Source organism: Myotis davidii, unplaced genomic scaffold (genome assembly GCF_000327345.1).
Source record: "Myotis davidii unplaced genomic scaffold, ASM32734v1 scaffold566, whole genome shotgun sequence".
Lineage (NCBI taxonomy): Eukaryota > Metazoa > Chordata > Mammalia > Chiroptera > Vespertilionidae > Myotis > Myotis davidii.
Window position 1 is genome coordinate 827,781 of NW_006296617.1, and position 20,822 is coordinate 848,602.

General features: G+C 47.0%; 1 protein-coding gene across 1 annotated transcript in view; it reads left to right on the forward strand.

Moving 5' to 3' along the window:
* The window catches only part of SAE1 (SUMO1 activating enzyme subunit 1), a 78,065-nt gene extending 57,442 nt beyond the window's left edge, over positions 1 to 20,623 (forward strand). Inside the window, exons 7-9 of the mRNA XM_006772027.2 lie at positions 5,423 to 5,567; positions 15,677 to 15,746; positions 19,585 to 20,623. Of these exons, the coding sequence (XP_006772090.1) occupies positions 5,423 to 5,567; positions 15,677 to 15,746; positions 19,585 to 19,677 (308 nt within the window). The 3' untranslated portion in view covers positions 19,678 to 20,623. The remainder of the gene's footprint in view (positions 1 to 5,422; positions 5,568 to 15,676; positions 15,747 to 19,584) is intronic.
* Positions 20,624 to 20,822: the final 199 nt, after the last annotated feature.

Below are 20,822 nucleotides of genomic sequence, written 5' to 3' on the forward strand. Positions count from 1 at the left end.
CTCATTGAATTTGGAGATAGTGGAAGCAAAGGGGGGTGGGGGGAGAAACAGATCCGTTGCCTTCCCATACAAGCCCCTCTTGGGAATCGAATCTGCAACCTTTCCGTGTAAGGGATAATGCTCCAACCAACTGAGCCACCTGGCCAGGGCCACACACATACTTTTAAGTTTCTGGCTTAAAGAGAAAAACTAAGGGTGAGGTACATGAAGGGGGGAGTTGGTGGCACCGGGGTGAACAGATGACCGGGTGCCGGAAAAGCGGCTTCCTGAGGTGCTCCCGCCTTCCCAGTTCAGCCCTGTCCCTCCCTGGGCTCATGCCCGGGGGCTGGCTGTTCTGCACCTTTAGACCAAAGGCATGGCTTTGAAAGCTGGACTCCCATCTTGTTTCCCTCCTGAGGGCAGACGTGGTGTGCTGTGTATCTTTTTTGTTTCTCGGTGGGTATTCCATGTCTAGCATGTTTGTAAATACTTGATAAGAAATCCATCTTGGGTATCCTGAAACCATTCAATTCGATTAATAAAAGAGCAGGCCTGGTTGAGAGCCCTCGCCCCTTACGTGTGACTGTCTTCCTTCCCCAAACATTTAGGCTTCCCATGAAGCCTACTTTCTTGGTGCCTACCAGGGGGCACGCTCGTGTTAGGCATTAACTAAATAGTAGTGAACAAAATAGAGATGGTCTCTGCCCCACGGAGCAAACATCTGGGGGGGAGAGGCAGGCCTGTCCTTGTACAAGTGAATTTACACAGATGATTGTAAGATAAACGGAGATTAAGAGTCCCTGTAGTCTCCAGAGCTCACAGCTGTATTAGTGGTGGGAACTCAGTTAACCGAGGAAGTTCCGCATAAACAAGCATGTCAGCTCCAAGGGGCAGGCGAGGTGGGTTGATGGCAATTGGGGAAGAGTAGCCACAATCCTGGAGTGTTGGCACTTACTGAATTCTTACACTGTGCGTGGCGCTGTCCTAGGTGCTCCACATGGATTAGTTCACGAAATCCTTAAACCCTGCAAGATAAGTGCTCTTATGATTCTTATTTTATAGAAGAAGCTCAGGGACATTGTCACTTGCCCAACGTGACAGTAGGTGGAAAAGTAGGGGACCCAGCCAAGGCAGTCAGTCTGGCTCCAGAGCCGAGCTCCTCACTACTGTACTCTGCTGCCTGCCCGTTCCTAGGAAGGACCTCGCAGAGAGAAGGCAGCGGTGTTTGGGCTGGTGGGGGCGGGGGCGGGGGCCGGAAGCCTGGCTGCTCCATAGACGGCCCCATTCCACCCTCATAACTCAGAGCTCCTTTTCTGGTTCCCGCCTTTTATTATAAGTAGTTTGGATTTGCCACCCTCACCAAATGCTCTGTGGGGGCAGAGTGTGCACTGTGCTCTCACCTGCCCAGCCCGGGGCCTGGCACAAAGCCATGCTTAGTACGTACTTATTGAATGAACAGTTAACTACATGTCAGACCTAGTGTTTTGCCTTAGAAGATAGGCAGTTGTCTAAGAGGATAACTATCTTCTTGGAAGTTTATGTGACACAGAAATAGAGCTGGTTTCCAGGACGTTTCCAGAGTGCACGGGAGCCGGCGTGGGGAGAAGGGTTATCGGTAGGTTGGAGCGCGCCAGAGACTGAGGCAGGGGTACCTGACACACAAAGCCTTAGTTGTCAGTCAGGCAAATGAGGTTTTTATATAGATTTAGCTTTCCCCTTTAATTGAGCTGTTTTGGGGGACAGAAATAGAGTTGGGGCTTATTTGCAACATTGACTTTATTTTATTTCCTATAAAAATACTATTTTTTCCGATGACCTTAGTGATTATGCTAAATATAATCATAGCGTTTAAATGCAATAAGGTATTTGTCTAAAGAAGTACAGTGATTAATAATACTGCTTTCCAAATTCCTGTAGTAATAGCAATCTGGTATTCTGGTTCAGAATAAATTTGTATCTGAGTTCATTTCTTTTTGCAGAATTAGTAGTTAATCACATGTACACAGTTTTCCTTTTAAGTACATGAAAAGGTGCTTGTCTTTTTTGTTACATGGGCAAGACCTGAACTTCAGCAGAGACACAAGCCTGTCATCTGTAGCAATAAATGTCATTTTCCTGGACTTCAGCAACCCGAGTTAATTAAAAGGTTCAGATGAAGTTAATCAGGTTTGGGACTCTCATTTTGTGCACTGTTTTGATGCGATTCAATGAGTCATCTTTTGGCAGAGCAGCTCTCCGTTCCTGAGTTTGATCTTAATGGGGACAGTTTTATAATCTGGAAGCTGGTGGGGAGGTGCTCTTCAGAAATGCAGAGTCAACACTGATGTGTGTGTGTGTCTGGCTATTTGGGAGGGTGGAGAGCAGAACAAAGAGGAGAATTTAATAAGCAAGAACTCGTCAGGGGCTAGGGTCAGTTCTGAGACTGCTGCCTGTCCAGAACATGGGCTTCTTCCCACCCCCGCTAACCGGAGTGCTGACATTCGAAAAAGAGTGAAAAATACAGCTTCTGTTTGCTTTGCTACAAATAAGTGGCCTTCTGACTGGCCTCCTTCCCAGAGGCCCTGAGAGGACTTCAGATGTGGTCAGCGAGGTATCTGGCCGGTGCCAGCCTGCCGGCCCTCATCCAGGCGGCCTGCACCAAGGAAACAGCGGGGCCAACTGCTGGCCGCCTTCATTCCTCCTGTTAGTGCCATCTTACTTCCTTCTGAGATGAAACGGGTCTTACTCTCTGAAGATGGATGGGCAAGGTTTCGTATGGCGTCCGCCTTCACTTCTCACCCACTGAATTAGTAACTTAAAATTAATGGACCAGTTGAGAGAGGGCAGGGCCTATCTGGAAAATGCATAAAAATGTGGTTGGATGGGAGTCCTCTGAGGTGAGGGGCACAGAGCCAGACCGCTTGGAATCCTTGTGGCTGCATTCCTGATGGTCCTGCTGTTTCTCCTGGATTCGATTAGGGTTAGCACAGAGTCTAAATGCCAGAGTGGGCATTTCTGCACTAATACTTACAGTTACATTGAACAAGCCACTTAACCTCTCTGAACTTCAGTTCGCCCATCTATAAAGTAGGGAGAGTAATAGGACCTCCCTACCTCACCAGGTTATTGTGGCTGAGCGTTAATGTATGTAAAATGCTTGGCACATACTAGGCACTGTTGGTTTTACTATTAGGATGGTTTGAGCTTTCTCCAAGGGCTTATATTTAGCCAAAAGATGAAAAGCTTTGTGGTGAGAGCTGAAAAAATGACCCTCTCTTCTTCCTTCCGTATGACAGTTGATGCTTCTGTCCCAGTGACAAAGAAATGAGAGCATCACATGGGCGGCACCATGTGGGGCCCCCACTGCTGTCCACCACCCTGACGGCCTGAAATTAAGCAGCCTCCCTGTCCACGTGGTTGCCACTGAGCCCTGAATTGTGCAGTATGAGCGGCTGTACTTGGCATTGCGTCCGTCATCTGCTCAGGCAGCGGTGACACTCATTCTGGGTCTGTGGTTCTGTCCTCTCGGAAGCGATAGATGGAGCAGCGCTGACGTTCAGTGCAGTTTGCTCGAGTATCCTCTGCTTTGGCTGGAATAGACTAGCAGGTTTCCAGATTCCTTTGTCTTCACAGGACACTGTTGGACAGGAGGTTGGGTCTAAACGGGGATTAACTGCCTCTTCTGCAGTCTCCTCCACCCTGCCCCCAAAAGCTTCTGTGATTGCATTTATTTACTCCAAGATGGAATTCCAGTAACACATCTGCAGAGGTAGAAGCTAAGCTCAGGTGAAGGCAGATCAGTTTAGTAGCATCCAAATGGTCATTGGCCTTGAGTTGACTGCCAAGTGATTCGGTACAATCGAGGGTTCTAGGAGCTGTGTTCTTGAAAAGAGGAGAGTCATGTTTCCAGATGGCAAACCGTGTCCAAAACAGGCGTCCTGAGCACACATACACACGCCCTTGTTTTTAAACCTGCGACGTGCGGAGCCCTATCTGGGCATTTGAAAGTTGCCAGAGAAGCAGACCGGGGCCTTTCTCTGGCTGTGGCACCGAGAACGGCATAGCTCAGGAGCAGGCCTTGTCTTCTACCTGGGCCTCTGCGGTTTCGGATCTTCTTGGAATACTTTGTAATCCCTTTATGAACGTCTCAGACTTGGACCATCTGTTGTGACTCCTGAATTCTCTGTTCTCTCCCCATCGCCTTCACATGTGCAGACACCAAGACTCACTCGCCTTCCCTGGCACCTTCAATGCCTAGGGCTGCCGGGCGCACGGTGAGTGCTTGGCCTTGCTGGCTGAGTGAGTGACTGTGTACTCTTCCTTGGAGCGGGTTCTCAACCCGGGCTGCTCATCACCAAAACTGTGAGTCTTAAGAAAACAAGTAGAAAGAAGGACTCATTTCTTATTCTGGGGTGAGTTCCAAATGCATTTTTAAAGAGCCTCACAGCAATTGCCTGAGTTTTCAGTCCACCTTTATTGTTAGGGAGGCGCCCCTTGTACCGATAGAGAGTATAATTTGCCAAATCAGTTCACTTTTTCAGTTCGCAAATAATGATGAAACTTAAATGGAAGCACTTTGTAAACTGTAAAGTCCCCTCCAGATACGAGGTGCTATCTCATAGCAGCCAGGGATCCACTTGTCTCTGTCTCCGCTGATACACACTCTTGTGTGACAAGGAGGAGGAGGAGGAGTGCCCGAGAGACCGCTGTGCGCCTGCCTTGGGAGCACGTGGGGAACAAGAACACCGCCTGCCCAGCTCGCGGTGAACATTGTGGACAGTGCAGTGGAGTAGAAGGGGTTGGCATTTGATGGATCTTATCACGCTCCTGCCTGTGTGTTTTTGGTTGGGCTAAAAGTTCAAGGCTTGTTAGAGTCTTGTTTCACAGTAGCTCTGATTTGCCGCCATCCTCTCAACCTCTCTCTGGTTCAAAAGCAAAATTAAACACTCGTTTCTGGAGGTTGATGAATTGTTGTACTAAGGGAGGTTTTGTTTGTAATGACTTGCCTGTCTGATGAGTCCGAGCGTTTGGCTGGCCTTTCTGGCTGAAGCAGCCCTTTGAACTGATGCCTAGAATGCATGCCTCCCGCTCCTGACCTCTCTTCTGGGCCAGAGTCGGGCCTTTTCCCTCGGCTGGAAGTTCCCTGCTCCTCCCCAAACACATTCACTCAGTCGTGCTTCCTCCTGGAAGCCTTACCCGGCACCCCCGTGTGGGTAGTACAGACCCTCTGCTATACCGTCCTGGCACTCATCACAGTCACTGTAGTTATCTTTGTAATTATTTGATTGCCTTTCTGACTGTATTTGTTGAATAACTGAAAAGTGTATTCCCTTTCACTTGGCCCACATTTTAATTAATGTATAATTCCTAGAGAATGGAAAAAAAAACCACTTAATTCTCCACATGGACAAGCATTTATTATGAAAAGACTTGCTTTTTAACCTCCTTCTTTTTCCTTCCCCAGTGCTCCTGAAGTTCCGCACGGATAAGGGAAGAGACCCTAGTTGTGATACCTTTGGGGAAGATTCTGAGCTGTTGCTCCAGATTCGAAACGATGTGCTTGACTCCCTGGGCGTTAATCCTGACCTGCTTCCTGAAGACTTTGTCAGGTTGGTCTCGGCATTTATTAGCTTGGCCTGGATTGATAAACATCTGCGTATTTGCCTTAAGTGGGGAGGTGCTTTACTGAGACCAAAAGCCCTGAGGGGAGCCTCCTGGGCCACGTTCTGCCAACTTCGCAGGCCTCTGCCTCTCCGTTGGTGTAGCCACAGCTGTGAGAAGTAGAGGTGCAGGTTCTGTTTGTTCAGTAGTTATATGGTTCACAATTCAAGGTAGTGTAAAATCTGTATGCACTTGTGCAGCGGTTCTCAACCTGTGGGTCGCGACCCCTTTGGTGGTCTAACGACCCTCTCACAGGGATCGCCTAAGACCATCCTGCATATCAGATATTTACATGACGATTCATAACAGTAGCAACATTACAGTTATGAAGTAGCAACGAAAAGAATTTTATGGTTGGGTCACAGCATGAGGAACTGTATTTAAAGGGCCAGAAGGTTGAGAACCACTGCACTATTGTGTACCTTTTTCACTTCACTGTCTTCTGGGGTCGTTTCCCGGTCAGTACATAGATTCCTCCCTCGTTTCCCCAGCTCTGTATAGTATTCCAGCACAGGAGCAGTAGCAGTCACTGAACTCGAGTTGTGTCCAGGCTTTTGTTACCACGTATGCTGCAGTATATAGCCTTGTGTGTGCAGGCGCACCTGCAGGGTAAATTGATAGATGGGGAGTAGCTGAGTCAGAAGAGTGATTTATTACTTGGTAGATATTACCCCAGTGCCCTCCATTGATGGCTCACCAGTGTCTACTCTCAGCAGCAAGGACACTTGTGTTCCCAGCATCCTCTCTCTTGGTGACCAGTCTGATTGGAGAAGGCCAAACAGTGACGAGGCCAGGAGCCCCTTCCAGGCAGTTCTGGGATCGTCAGTGCACTCTTGTTTTCTTTCATTGTCTTAGGGAAAAGTTCCTAAATTGCTTTGCTGTGCCTCTAGCCTGTAGCAGTAATAACAATGGCTGCAATTTATTGAGCATGTATTATGTACATGTTCTCTCTTCACAACAATTCTTTTCATAGGTGAGGAAAAGTTAAAGTTCAGGAAAGTTAAGTGCCTAATGCAAGGTTTATATATATAGCTAATGGCAACAGTACCACGTATTGAAGACGTTCTGTGCTTTACCACGTTTCATTGCCACAATATCCCCTTGGGGTGTGATTATTTTCCCATTATTTAAATGAAGAAACTGGGGCTCAGAAAGATTTCTCTATCACTTGCTCAGGGTTTTAGTAAGTGGCCAACCAAGACCTCACCCGAGTCTCACCGTATAATCTGGTCGTAGCATGCTTCTTTGGTTTTCTTCTAGCAATAAAGTGAATCAGAGTCCCTTCTCCAGTCGTTTCTTTCTCGTGTCTGGGCACCGTTTTTAGACAGTAGCAGACCCCACCGGGTTTAGGACCAGCAGTAGCCTTTGGGGTGCTTTGGTCAGTTGGTATGGGGAGTTCAGGGCTAATGACACTGCAGGCTGGGCTCCCAGCCGTGCACGCATGTCTTGGTAAAGGGAGGACAGTATGTGGAAAGCAAGTGGTACCTGCTCTGGCTCATGCAGGGCTCCGTTTGCAGCAGACGCTGCCAGGGAGACCAGGCCGCCAAGCAGACCCATGCCTGGCCGTGCGTATGCAGCCAGCTGACTAATTTGGGCATTTAGAGTGAGTGGCATGGCTCTGTCGTGAAAGTGGCCGCGGCCCTGCTCCGCAGAAGAGAAAGCCACCACCTAACTGCTAACAGCCTAACTAGCTGCTGGCTGGTTTTCTCTCCAAAGTGCTTCCTTCCCTCCCACCTGCTCTACGGAAACCACTTTCCCATGTCCGGGTCCTCGTGTGCTCAGGTGTTCCCACGCTATTGCTCTTTAAGTAAGAGGCCTGACACGGGGTGGGATGTCTGGCCGCTCAGGCTCCCTCACAGATTTCCCACTGCCCGCTCGGAGCAGGGCTGCGCACTTGAGTAGGGAAGGCTGTGCACAAGTCTCCGTTTCCCTCATCTGCCCTGGTGTGCTTGCGCTGTCCTGTATGTGACCTTATTTATTCTCTTTTTAGAGAGCTTTATTGCTTTTCTGATTAGGAAAGTCACAGGTGCCTGTTGCCAGAAAATGTAGAGGGAAGAAAAGGATCACCCACGGCCCCACCATTGAGAAGTAGCCACAGCTAACATTTCGGGGTTTAGACTCACAGACTTCCGAGTATATTTACCCGTACGTGTTCTCCTTTCTGAAGTCAAAATGAGATCAGCTTTTCCATGCAATCACCCTCTTTTTTCAGCATGTCATGCCTATTTATGTCAAAGTACAGATCCATGTCCTTGTCTGACACATGGTTATTTATTCATCCATCACCTTATCAGCGGGTATTTAAGTTGTTTGTAGCTTTTCACTATTATATATGTTTATGACGAACATTCATAAATTATATATGTAAATATAACTTTTACTGTTTAAATTTTTTATTGTGGTTAAGTATACACAACATAAAATATAACATCTTAACCATTGAGTACATTCACATTGCTGTACACCCACCACCACCTTCCACTAACTTCCCTTTCTGTCTTTTCCAAGCCCTGGCAACTTCTGTCTTCTACGTCTATAAACTTGGCTATTCTAGGTATCTCGTATAAATGGATTCATATATTTGTGAATTTGTCCTTTTGTGAACTTAACTGTTTTTTAAAAATACAGAATAATATACATGTTATGGAAAAATCAGTACAGAATAAATTCTAAGGTGAACATGAAAATCACTGGTACTGTGTCTCCTACATTTTCTCTCAGAGCATAAGTAAAATCAATAAAATCCTTTGTAGATTTTTTTTTTTAAGACTCATTTATTGTTAGCAAGCGTGGTGGGAAAAGTTGCAACCTTTTTAGCGAACACTTTGGAAATACGTATCAAGAATCATTAAAATGTTCCCTGTTTGACACAATAATTCTTCCCCTTACTAATAAGATTATACCCTAGCCGAAACTGGTTTGGCTTGGTGGATAGAGCGTCGGCCTGCAGACTGAAAGGTCCCAGGTTCGATTCCGATCAAGGGCATCTACCTGGGTTGCGGGCACATCCCCAGTGGGGGATGTGCGGGAGGCACCTGTTCGATGTTTCTCTCTCATCAGTGTTTCTAACTCTCTATCTCTCTCCCTTCCTCTCTGTAAAAAATCAATAAAATATATATATAAAAAAATTATACCCTAAAGAAATAATTTGAGCAAACTTTTATGTACAAAACATACTTATTATCATATTTTAAAAAAGAGAAATTGGAGAAGCATTAAAGACTTATTGATAGCTCTGGCCAAGTAGCTCAGTTGGTTAGAGCATCGTCCTGATACACCAAGTTTGCGGGTCCAATCCCCAGTCAGGGCACATACAAGAATCAACCAATGAATGCATAAATAAGTGGAAAAAGAAATCTCCCTCCCTCCCTCCCTCCCTCTCTCCCTCTAAAAATCAGACAATAATTTTTTAAAAAAAGAAATGCAGGACAATGCAATATTATGCATGGATTTAAAATGATGCTTTTTGTCCTGGCCAGTGTGGTTCAGTTGCTTGCAGTGTCATCCCGTACATCCAAAGGTTGCGGGTTCAATCTCTGGTTGTGATGCAGAGGCAACCGATTGATGTTTCTGTCTCTCTCTCTGTTTCTGTCTCTCCCTCTCCCTTCCTCTCTCTAAAATCAATTTTTTAAAATGGTATTTACCATGGAAAATGTCAAGCATACAGAAAAATGAAAGACTAGTATAGTAATGAAAACCTATATACCACTCAGCTAGATTCAGTTGCGAATATTTTGCTTTTATTTTGGGGGAGAGGAGCATGATACAGACACGAGGCTTTAATATACTGCATCCAAATTCATCTCTTGCATTTGGTTCTGTGTCTCTTAATCAAGGGGTTGGCAAACTATAGCTTGCCACCTGTTTTTGTAAATAATGTTTCATTTCATACCTACTCGTGTATTATCTGTGACAGCTTTTGTAGAGTTTTTACAACTTTACAACAGCAGACTTAAAGAGTTTAAACAGACCATATATCCTATAAATCCAGAAAATTTACTGTCTGATTTTTCACACAAAGTTTTCCAACTCTTGATCTAGAACAGTTTACCAGTTTTTGGTATTATTATTATTATTATTATTATTAGTCCAGTCCAGTTATATTGTAGAGTATCTCATATTCTGGATTTGTCTGGTTGCTTCTTGAGATGTTTGTTTTGTCTTATTTAATTTCCATTATTTAGACTCCCATACAGTAAAATTCATTTTTCTTTTTTTTTATTCATTTCAGAGAGGAAGGGAGAGGGAGAGAGAGATAGAAACATCAATGATTAGAGAGGATCATTGATTGGCTGCCTCCTGCACACCCCCACTGGGGACCGAGCCTGCAACCTGGGCATGTGCCCTTGACGGGAACTGAACCCGGGACCCTTCAGTCCAAAGACCTACACTCTATCCACTGAGCCAAACTGGCTAGGGCTAAAATTCATTTTTGTTTCCTCATGTGTTTTTTAAAGCTTATATACAGCAAAATTTATTTATTTTTGTTACACAGTTCTATGAGCCATGTGTGTTTTGTTGTTATTGTTAATCCTCATTTGAGGATATTTTTCCCCATTGATTTTTAGAGAAAATGAAGGGTGTGAAGTTGGGGGGGTGGTGGAAAGAAAGAGAAACATCAATGTGAGACACATTGATTGGTTGCCTCCCACACTCGCCCCAACCAGGGCCGGGGATCAAACCTGCAACCCAAGTATGTGCCCTTAACCGGAAATCAAACCGGAGACCCATTGGTGCATGGGCCGGCGCTCTAACCACTGAGCAACACTGGCCAGGGTGGTTCTGGCATTTTTAAATGTGAAGGACAGTGGCGAGAGCTGTGTGTGTGTGTGTGTGTGTGTGTGTGTGTGTGTGTGTGTGTGTGTGTGTGTTGTTGTTGTTGTTGTTGTTTTTTAATATATTTTATTGACTTTTTACAGAGAGGAAGGGAGAGAGATAGAGAGCTAGAAACATCGATGAGAGAGAAACATCGATCAGCTGCCTCCGCACATCTCCTACTGGGGATGTGCCCGCAACCCAGGTACATGCCCTTGACCGGAATCGAACCTGGGACCTTTCAGTCCGGAGGCCGACGCTCTATCCACTGAGCCAAACTGGTTTCGGCAGTGTGTTGTTTTTATTTTTACAGTTTCATGAATGTTTACAAAGACATAGAGTTATGAAACCATCACCACAATCAAGATATAGGAAAGTTTCATCACCTCAAAAAGTTCCCTTGTGGTGCCTTGTTGTAGTCAGTTCCTTCCCCACCAGCAATAGCTGGTCCATTCTCTATTCCTGTTCTTCTGCCTTTCCCAGTAATATAATACACAGGCACACCTCAGAGATAGAGGCTCAGGGTTCCAGACCACCGTAATAACTCGAGTATCACAATGAGTGAGTTGTAACCTTTTGCCGGTGGAGGGTCTTACAAGAGTTCTTTATATATTCTAGGTACAAGTCCTCTTTTCATATATGACTAACAAGATTTCCTCCCATTTTGTGGATTGTCTTCTTACTTTCTTAATGGTATCCTGTGTGGGGTTTTTTTAGTTGGTATTTGTGTGTGTGTGTGTAATTTTATTATTATTATTATTATCTTTTTTTTTTAGAGAGGAAGTGAGGAAGTGAGGGGGAGAGACACACAGAGAGAAACATCAATGTGAGGGAGACACATCAATTGGTTGCCTCCCACACGTGCCCTTGACTGGATTTGAACCCGGGACCCTTCAGCCCATGGGCTGATGCTCTATCCACTTAGCCAAACTGGCTGGGGCTTTAATAGTATCCTTTGAAGTTTAATTTTAATGAAATACAATTTTTCTTTTTTCACACATCCTTCTGGTGTCACACCGCCTAATCTAATGTCATAAAGATTTATTCCTGTATGTTTCCTTCTAAGAGTTTTCTAGTTTTAACTTTCACATGTAGGTCTGTGATTCATATTCAAGTTAACTTTTGTACAAGCTGTGAGGTAGGGACTCCCGTTCATTCTTCTGTATGTGGAGACCCAAATGTCCCAGTACCAGTTGTTATAAAGACTTTTTCATTCCCCTTGAGTGATCTAGGCACGCTGGTCAAAAATATATTGATCATATATGTATGTATTTATTTCTGGACTCTCAGTTCTATTTCGTTTTTCTGTATGTCTGTTGTTTGATTTGTTTTGTTGCTTTTTTTGATTTTTGTTAATCTTCACCCAAGGATATTTTTTCCATTGCTTTTTAGAGAGAGTGGAAGGGAGGAGGTTGAGGGGAAGAGAGAGGGGGAAGGAAACATCGATGTGAGAGCAAGCTGGCGCTCTAACCATTGAACCACTGGTCAGGGCTGTGTGTCTATTTTTATGCCAATATCATGCGATGTTGATGACTGTAGCTTTGTTAGTAGTGAGTTTTTAAATTGGGACACATGAATCCCTCAGCTTTCTATTTTATTTTTTAATCCTTATCTGAGGACATGTTTACTGATTTTAGAGATAGAGGAAGGGAAACATCAATGTGTAAGAGAAATATCGTTTGGTTGCCTCCACACTTTGACTGGGCATCAAACCCGCAACCTAAATATGTTCCCTGACTGGGAATCGAACCTGCAACCTTTTGGTATATGGGACTACACTCCAACCAACTGAGCCATCTGGCCAGGACCAACTTTGTTCTTCTTTTTGCAAGATTATTTTGGTTATTCTGGATCTCTTGCATTCCCATAGGAATATTAGGATGGATTTTGCCATTTCTACAAAATAGGCAGCTGGAATTTTGTTATAGTTATTTCTGTCAGATATATAATTTGGGGAGTATTGCTCTCTTAACATTATTAAGTCTTCTGATCCATGTACATGAGATATATTTTCATTTATTTAGGTCTTTTACTTCTTTCAACAATATATTGTAGTTGTTGTTTTTTTAATTAAATCTTTATTGTTGGAAGTATTACGTATGTTCCTTTTTTCCTCCACGGACCCCTTCTAGCTCGCCCCTGCCCCCCCACCCAGGCCTTTACCACCCTATTCTATTGTCTGTGTCCATGTGGTATACATATATGCATAGAAGTTCTTTAGTTGATCACTTATCACCCACCCGCCCCCACCTTCCCGCTGAGATTCCACAGTCTGTTCTGTGCTTCTGTGTCTCTGGATCTATTTTGTTCATCAACTTATTTTGTACATTAGATTCCACATAGGAGTGATACCAGGTGATACTTGTCTTTCTCTGACTGGCCTATTTCGCTTAGCATAATACTCTCCAGGTATATATTGTAGTCTTCAAAATTTGTTTTACACATCTATTGTTAAATTTATTTCTAAATATTTTATTTTGGATGCTACTATGAGTGGAATTCTTAACTTCATTTTTACAGTGTTCAGTACTAATGTATAAAAATACAATTGATTTTTGTATGTTTATTCTATATCCTGTAAGCCTTGCTAATTAATTTAATAGTCCAAGTAATTTTCCTGTGAATTCCTTAGTATTTTATATATACCAGATCATGTTATCTGTGAATATGTATTGCTTCTTCCTTTCCAATCTGAGGTCTCTTATTTCTCTTCTCCTTCCTTAACTGCCCTGGCTAGAACTTCAGTACAATGTCCAGTAGAAGAGGTGAGAGCCAACATCTGTATCTTGTTCCTGATCTTGGGAAAGCAGCTTTCAGTCTTTCATCATTGAGTCGGTGACAGCTATGACTTTTTCATAGATGCCTTTTATCAAGTTGCAGAAGTTTTCCTCTATTCCCAGTTTGTTGAGGGTTTTTATCATGAAAAGGTGCAGGATTTTGTGGATGCCTTTTCTGTATCTATTGAGATGATCATGTGTTTATTATCCTTTAACCAATTAAGATAGCATACTACATTGATTGGTTTTGGGGGTTTTTTTTCAGCTGTTGAACCAACTTTGCATTCCTGACATAAGTCCCACTTAGTCATAGTAAATAATTCTTTCTATATGTTACTGGTTTGGTTTGCTAGCATTTAGTTAAGAGAATATACTTAGCTGTGGCCAGTATTCTTGGTGGTTAGAGCATTGGCCCGCCCACCAAAAGGTCTCATGTTTGATTCCCAGTCAAGGGCCCATACCTGGGTTGCAGGTTTGCTCCCTGACCCTGGTTGGAGCGCATGTGGGTAAACTACCAGTTGAAGCATCTATGTTTCTCTTTCTCTCTCTCCCCCACCCTTCCTCCCTTCCATTCACTCTCTGAAAATCAATGGAAAAAATATCCTTTGTTGTTTCATTCATTTATGCACTCTGGTTGATTCCTGCATGTACTCTGACCAGGGATTGAACTGCAACCTAGGTATATCGAGAAGACATTTTAACTATCTGAGCTACCTGGCCAGGACATGATAATATACTTTTAAGAGAGAAAAGGCAGAATATTACATTGTGTGGCATGATCACAAGAGAATACGTGTGTTTTTTGTTTGTTTGTTTGTTTTATATATATATATACTTTTTATTTTTTACAGAGAGGAGAGGGATAGAGAGTTAGAAACATCGATGAGAGAGAAACATCGACCAGCTGCCTCCTGCACACCTCCTACTGGGGATGTGCCCGCAACCAAGGTATATGCCCTTGACCGGAACCGAACCCGGGACCCTTCAGTCCATAGGCCGAGGTTCTATCCACCGAGCCAAACCGGTTTTGGCAAGAGAATACGTGTTTTGTTTTGTTTTGTTTTTTAATAAAAGGGGAAATTCTGGCATTTGATTATCTTTGAGAATTCTGAGTGATAGTGTTTCTTTGTGATAGTTCTCTATGTTTTATAGTTTTATAATAGACCTTGATAAACAGTAGGAAAAGTTACCTCTGGCTGAACAGAGGGAGTGCTGATCCTGGCTGGGGTTGGGGTCGGGGGGTAGAAGGTAGAAGTTGGTGGAAGGTGGAAGTTGTGATAATAGCCTTTCTAAAGGACTTTTTTTAAAGGGGCAAAATGTATCAGAACCCAAATGTATGATTGCAATGTTGAACAGTCTAAATATCCATCAGATTATAGTGTGGAATAAATAATAGTTGATATTACTTGGGTTTAAAATAGTATATATATGTTTAGCCCGGCCAGCATGGCTCAGTAGTCGAGTGTCAACTTATGCACCAGGAGGTCATGGTTTGATTCCTAGTCAAGGCACTTGCCCGGGTTGCGTTGTGGGCTCATTCCCCAGTGGGGGGCGTGCAGGAGGCAGCCATTCAATGATTCTCTCCCATCATTGATGTTTCTATCTCTTTTTTCCTCTCCCTTCATTTCTGAAATAAAAATAGGTATGTATGTTAAAAGGAGAATCATCGATCAGCTGCCTCCTGCATGCCCCACACTGGGGATGGAGCCTGCAACCTGGGCATGTGCTCTTGACTGGAATCGAACCCGGAACCCTTCAGTCCACAGGCTGGAGCTCTAGCCACTGAACCAAACTAGCCAGGGCTGGAGGTGGTCTCTTGATCATAGGGTTCCTTTGGGAAGCTGCAACTTGTCTATGTCCCAGATTGTTCATTTAAGAAATATCTTTGAGTTTAGGGCTAGGAACCGGGGAAGTAGTAGGAGATAGGGTTTAGCTACCCAGGATGAGTGATTTGAAGGGGTTGGTGACAGTATCAGCTCTGGCCCAAGAAGGGCTGGCATCTATGTGGGTAGTGAAGACTGTTTTCTATCCCCATACTTTCATATCAGATCCCAAATTTCCTGCATGTTAACACAGGCCTTCTCCCTGACCTGTGTCTGGGAATAGCATATAGAACCCACCACCCATTGTGGGTAAGGATAGAATTGCTAGAATGTGACCGGGGCACTGACACATCTGATATTTGAAGGACCTTATTTTTAGGATGCACAGATATAGTCTTTCCTTTAACCTAAAAAAAAAAAGTGTTGTGAAACAGCTCCTGCCTGCCAAGGTTCAAAGGTCTTTCCCAGCCACCATCTAACCCCTGGACCGGATTTAACTCTCACGCCTAGATGCCAGCGTTAGCACTGCTGTCGGAATTGACTCCCTGGCAGATGTTTCATTCAGGCAGCCCTTTGCCGGCCCTTCTACATGTCCTGCCCTTTCTGTTCCTCCGTGTTCATTTCACTTATCTTCCCTTCTAGGTTCTGCTTCTCCGAGATGGCTCCTGTGTGTGCAGTGGTTGGAGGGGTCTTGGCCCAGGAAATCGTGAAGGTAAGCAGTCGCTGTGGAGACGACAGTTCATCCCCGCACACCTAGTAGATGTGCCGAGAGGGCGCTGGGCTCTCTGGGCTCCTGGTTTCTCTGACCCCGCTCGTCCCTGTTTCATGCCCCACCCTTCCCCTTCCTTCCCTTTTCCAGCCCATCCGGTGGGCATTCAGCAAATGACCTCTGAGTGCCCCTCTGTGCTGAGCCCAGAGCTGGACATAGTACTGCCCCCTCCTCCCCAGCTGACCTGCCCAGGGGGCTGGTGCTGATGCTGTTGGCCAAGTATTCTCTTCTCCTGGCTCTAGGAAGTGGGTGCTGTCATGATACCCTCTTAAGGAAGGACACTGCTGAGGCCCTGAGAGGGACTCCAGTCCGTGCTCTTCTCCTCGACGGGGTTTCTCTGTCCATCACCATGGCCCCAGAGTTCCTTCTTGTTAATCCCACCCATAGGTATTTACAGAGGAGGCGGACAGCCAGGACCAGTGCCTGTGCCTGTGCAGGAGCCCACAGGCTCTGCAAGGGGGGCCTGTGACATGTTGGGTAGCTGTCATTGGCACTCTCCGAGGGGAAGTGTCTTACCTGGGGCCATATTACCAGTAGCTAGGGCAGCATTTTTCATTTCTTCTGGAAGAACATTTGGGCTGCTAAAGCTATAGCATACCCTCAAAAAAGTTTTACTTCCTCTGGGAACTTTGCTATTTGCCCAAAGACGTTAGAGTGGCCTTTGTCAGGGTCTAGGTGCTCATGGACTTGCAGTGTTTTGTCCTCTCCGTGGGCAGCGTTGTGCTGGTCCATGACAGAGTGCAGTGACGGAGAATCAGAAGGTGGGAATGGGAACGTAGGTATTCTTGTGGCCTGTAGAGACAATCCTATCCTATATAATAAAACCCTAATGTGCAAATCAACCAAATGGCAGAGTGACCAGTCGCTATAATGTGCACTGACCACCAGGGGGCAGACACTCAATGCAGGAACTGACTCCTGGTGGTCAGTGCACTCCCACAGGGGAAGCACCACTCAGCCAGAAGCCGGGCTCATGGTTGGCCAGTGCAGTGGCAGTGGGTGGTAGGGAGCAGTGTCCCGGACTGCAAGAGGGCGCATGCCAGGCTGAGGGACTCCACCCTCCACCCGCACCCCCCAGTGCATGAAATTTTGTGCACCGGGCCTCTAGTAATAGATAACCAGTGCCATACAGAGACTGTTCCTTACATGGATGAACTAATTTATCCTCCCAGCAGCCGCAGAGGTTGAAGTGTGGTGATCCCTGATGTATAAAGTGGCATGGAGGTGCGGGGAAGTGGGGAGCCAGGATTCGAGCCTAGGCATCTGGTTTCTGGGCCTGTGTTCTTCCCCACTTGGTCATCATGCCTCAGGCACTGTCCCAAACTGACACCCAGTCCAGCGGCTCTGCGTCTGCGTGGACCCAGGGCTGCTGTCCTTGCACCCCCAGGCTCACTCTGCACATCCCATTGAGAAGCCGCTCCCTGGATTTTTTGTCTGGGATGGAGATCTGGGGTCAAGGCAGGTGGCCTTGACCCGATTGCTTGCAGCGGCTTCTCTGCATCCCAGTCCTAACCTCTAATGCAGCCCCCTCCTCGCCGCCTGCTGGGGACAGCTGTTGCCAGCATCTTGTTTCTGTTTATCCCAGCGAGCCAGAGCGCTCTGCATTCTCGGTTGCTGGGCGTGTCTGGAATCTCCTCCTGCCCCCATCTGGCTTGGGAAGCACTTTACCTTTTGCCCCATGTTCACCCCGTGCCCTGCTGTCTGGTCCCCACCACTCACTCCACTCCCCCTGCTTAACACAGGCCAGCCTCAGTCAGCTGGCGGCGGGCTCTCCTGAGAGGCCATCTGACCGTCAGAAAGTGCACGCGAGGAGGTGGGGGACAAATGTAAAATCTGTCCCCTTGGAATCATCTCTGTTTCCTTCCTTCTGCATTTCAGACACCATGTGTTCTGCCCACGTCCCCACGATGTCATGCCCCCTTAGGTGGAAGTCGTCCTTCCTTCCCCGTCCACAGTAGGGCCCCGTCCACAGGTTACCGTGACAGCAGTGGCCATCTCGGGCTCCAGGGTAGGCCGCATTGTAACCCGTAAATTGGCTTCCTTCCAGGCTCTAGGAGTTCTGGCTGTGGGCTCCTGGGCCTTCCACCCGCTGAGGGCTTGGGATCCTCAGCCATTGGCAGGGGGGCTGGCCCCATTAGTCGTAGCAGCTCCCACTTACTGAGCATCTGCGCTGTGCCAGGTACATTACAAGACTGGTCGCACTTCATTCTCCCAGAAACCCTAGCAGGCAGGAGCGAGCCTGTCAGATCCGAGCCCCCTCCTCAGGAACTAGCACTACACCTGACGCAGGTTAGACGCTACCACATCTCCTTGGGCAGGTGGCTGAATAGCCCCTTAAAGTAGGTACCGTTGTCCCCACTGACAGATGAGGAAATGGATTGGGATTGGCGCTCAGTTCAAGGAGAAGTTCAGGATGTTTAGAGCAATTTCTAACCTTGGAAGTGAGATCGTGCCTAATGAGTGACAGCATGGAGCTCCCTAGGACCCACTGCCTAGAAGCTGGCCAAGGTGATGGTAGCCTGTTTGGGTTCAGAACTTCTTAGATCACCGGCACGTATGAGCCCAGAGCTGTGCACACATGGCTCAGCTTGTGAATTCAGGTTGTCTGACCCTATCCTTAAAAGTGCTGTGTCCCTCCCTTCCACTCACTCTAAAAATTGGTGGGAAAAATATCCTCGGGGGAGGATTTAAAAAAGTGCCGTGTCCTCTGTTAACCCCACGAGACAGTCATCGTGTCTGTGGCTGAAGAGCAGCTCCCAGGCCTGTCCTGCGGCCGGGAGGCGAGGGCTCCGGAAGCCACAGCGAGGTGTGTTGGAGGGAACTGCTGCCTTTCTGTCACAGCCATGACAGTTACCCCTGCTCTTCGCCAGGTGCTGCTCCTTCATGCCAGGCACTGGTGAAGGGATTTGAGGTACATCATCTCGCCTTTCTGTTTTTAATCTTTGTTGTTGAAAGTACTACAGATGTCTCCTTTTTTCCCCCCATTGACCATCTAGTCCACCCCCGACCCAGGCCTTCACCACACTATCGCCCGTGTCCATGGGTTATGCATATATGCATACAAGTTTTTTTGATTGATCTCATCTCTGTTTTTCTTTTTTTAAAAAAAATATACGTTTTTATTGTGTTGTTTTTTTTAGAGAGAGGGGAAGGAAGAGGGAGAATCATTGATCGATTGTATCTTACTGGGGATCAAGCCTGCAACCTGGGCATGTGCCCTGACCAAGAATCAAACTGGGACCTCCTGGTGCCTGAGTTGACGCTCAGCCATACTAGCAGGGCTCACCTCTCTTAGTGCCTAGGATAGTACATCTGTTATGTGTGCTCTACATGGGGAAGTAAGGCTCAGAGAAGCTAAGTCACCTCTCCAAGGGCACACAGCTGGCAAAGGCCAGCGCAGAAACGTGACCATCCAGAAGGCCTCCATGCTCGAGCTCACGGGAGCCTTTCCCTGCTCCTTCCCCTGGGCGTCTTGCCTCTGCCTTCTCCTCTCTCTCCTAAGCTCCAGGGCCCTTCTTTGGCCTCTGAAACCTGTTTCCTGAGCCTGTGCAGCCCAGCTGGCTCACTTTTTCTACCTCTGTGACTCTCTAAATAAACTTTCGCTTGTATTTAAAAAAAAAAAAGTTTCCAGACATGGCCAAATGGCCCCTGGGGAGCAAAATCGACCTCTATTGAGAAACCGCTGCCCACACCGCCGGTGGAAGGTCTGGTCTGGGTTTTTTTCCCTCCATCTTGTCCCTTTTAAAGCACGTGAGCTGAGCCCTCTTGTTTTTCTCCCCAGGCCCTGTCTCAAAGGGACCCACCTCACAACAACTTCTTCTTTTTTGACGGCATGAAGGGAAACGGGATTGTGGAGTGCCTCGGCCCCAAGTGAACCCACCACACGGCAGCCCTGAAGATGCCGACCCCCAGCGTGCCCGCCTGCGTTCCCTGCCCTTCCTCCCACCAAGGCCTCTCTCTGCGAGAGAGGAGTGAAGTCATTGGACCAACGCAAACCCTTTCCCGTGAACAATGAGGTCGTGCAGATGTGCTCCTCGCGAGCACCGACAGCTGCTGCACATGAGGGGGCAGAGGGCCCGGCGGCCCCCCTCCCGCACCGCGCAGGGCTGTTTGCCAGCCCCGCTGAGCGGGCAGCACCTGCAGGTGCCCTCCAGCGCCTCTCCGTCCCGGTGCCGTCAGGGCATCGCCACACCCCCGGGTACCGCCAGGGATGCCCGCCAGGCACCAGCACACCTGCTTGCGTGGGAGCCTCTCACCACCTTCCTGGGCTTCTCCTCCGCCTGCTGTCACACTGCGGGGAGCGTGGCCTCGGGGGACTGAGGCCCAGGCCCCATGAAACACGAGTGGAACCGCAGCTCCAAATGCAGACAGGTGCCCCGGGAGGAAAAACATGGCAGGCGGGTGTATTTCCTCCGGAGTTCGAAATCCTGAAAAACAACAGGTGGCCTCTGGTGCACGGGTCCCGAGTGTTAGCTGAGGATTAGTGAGTCCGGCCTGGGCTGCGGGACAGAGGACCCGGCCCCGGGTCCTCTAGGGCATTCGGGCGAGGCCTTGCCAGTTGAATATTAGGGCTGAATATTAGGAAAACTGTTCTAAAGGCCCCGCCCCCGGGGATTCTGATCTGTGGGGCCCCGCTGGGAGGGAGGAGCCTGTCCTGTTCACAGCCAGCTCTGCTGTGGCGCGGGAGCCTGTTGCATTTAGGGCTGTGTCCTTCGTTACCCCTGAGTGGCAGCTGTTTGTGTATGATTTTTTTTTATATTTTCTAGATTCCCATGGTCCTTTAAGGAGGAATGGTAGAAATAAAGTTATTTGCTTTAGGATCTGTTTGTTTTTCTTCCACATCTGAAACTTCCTCTGACGGGGAGTGATCCCCCAATTGCCTTTTGAAACCTGAAGAAATTCCACTGGACTCTAACAGAACTAGGATTTCTTCCCTCGGACATGTTTCCTGCCACCTTTTTCTGGGTAACACAGCAAAGAGGTGCATGGGAGCCTCTGTTCCAGCTGTGCGCTGAGCAT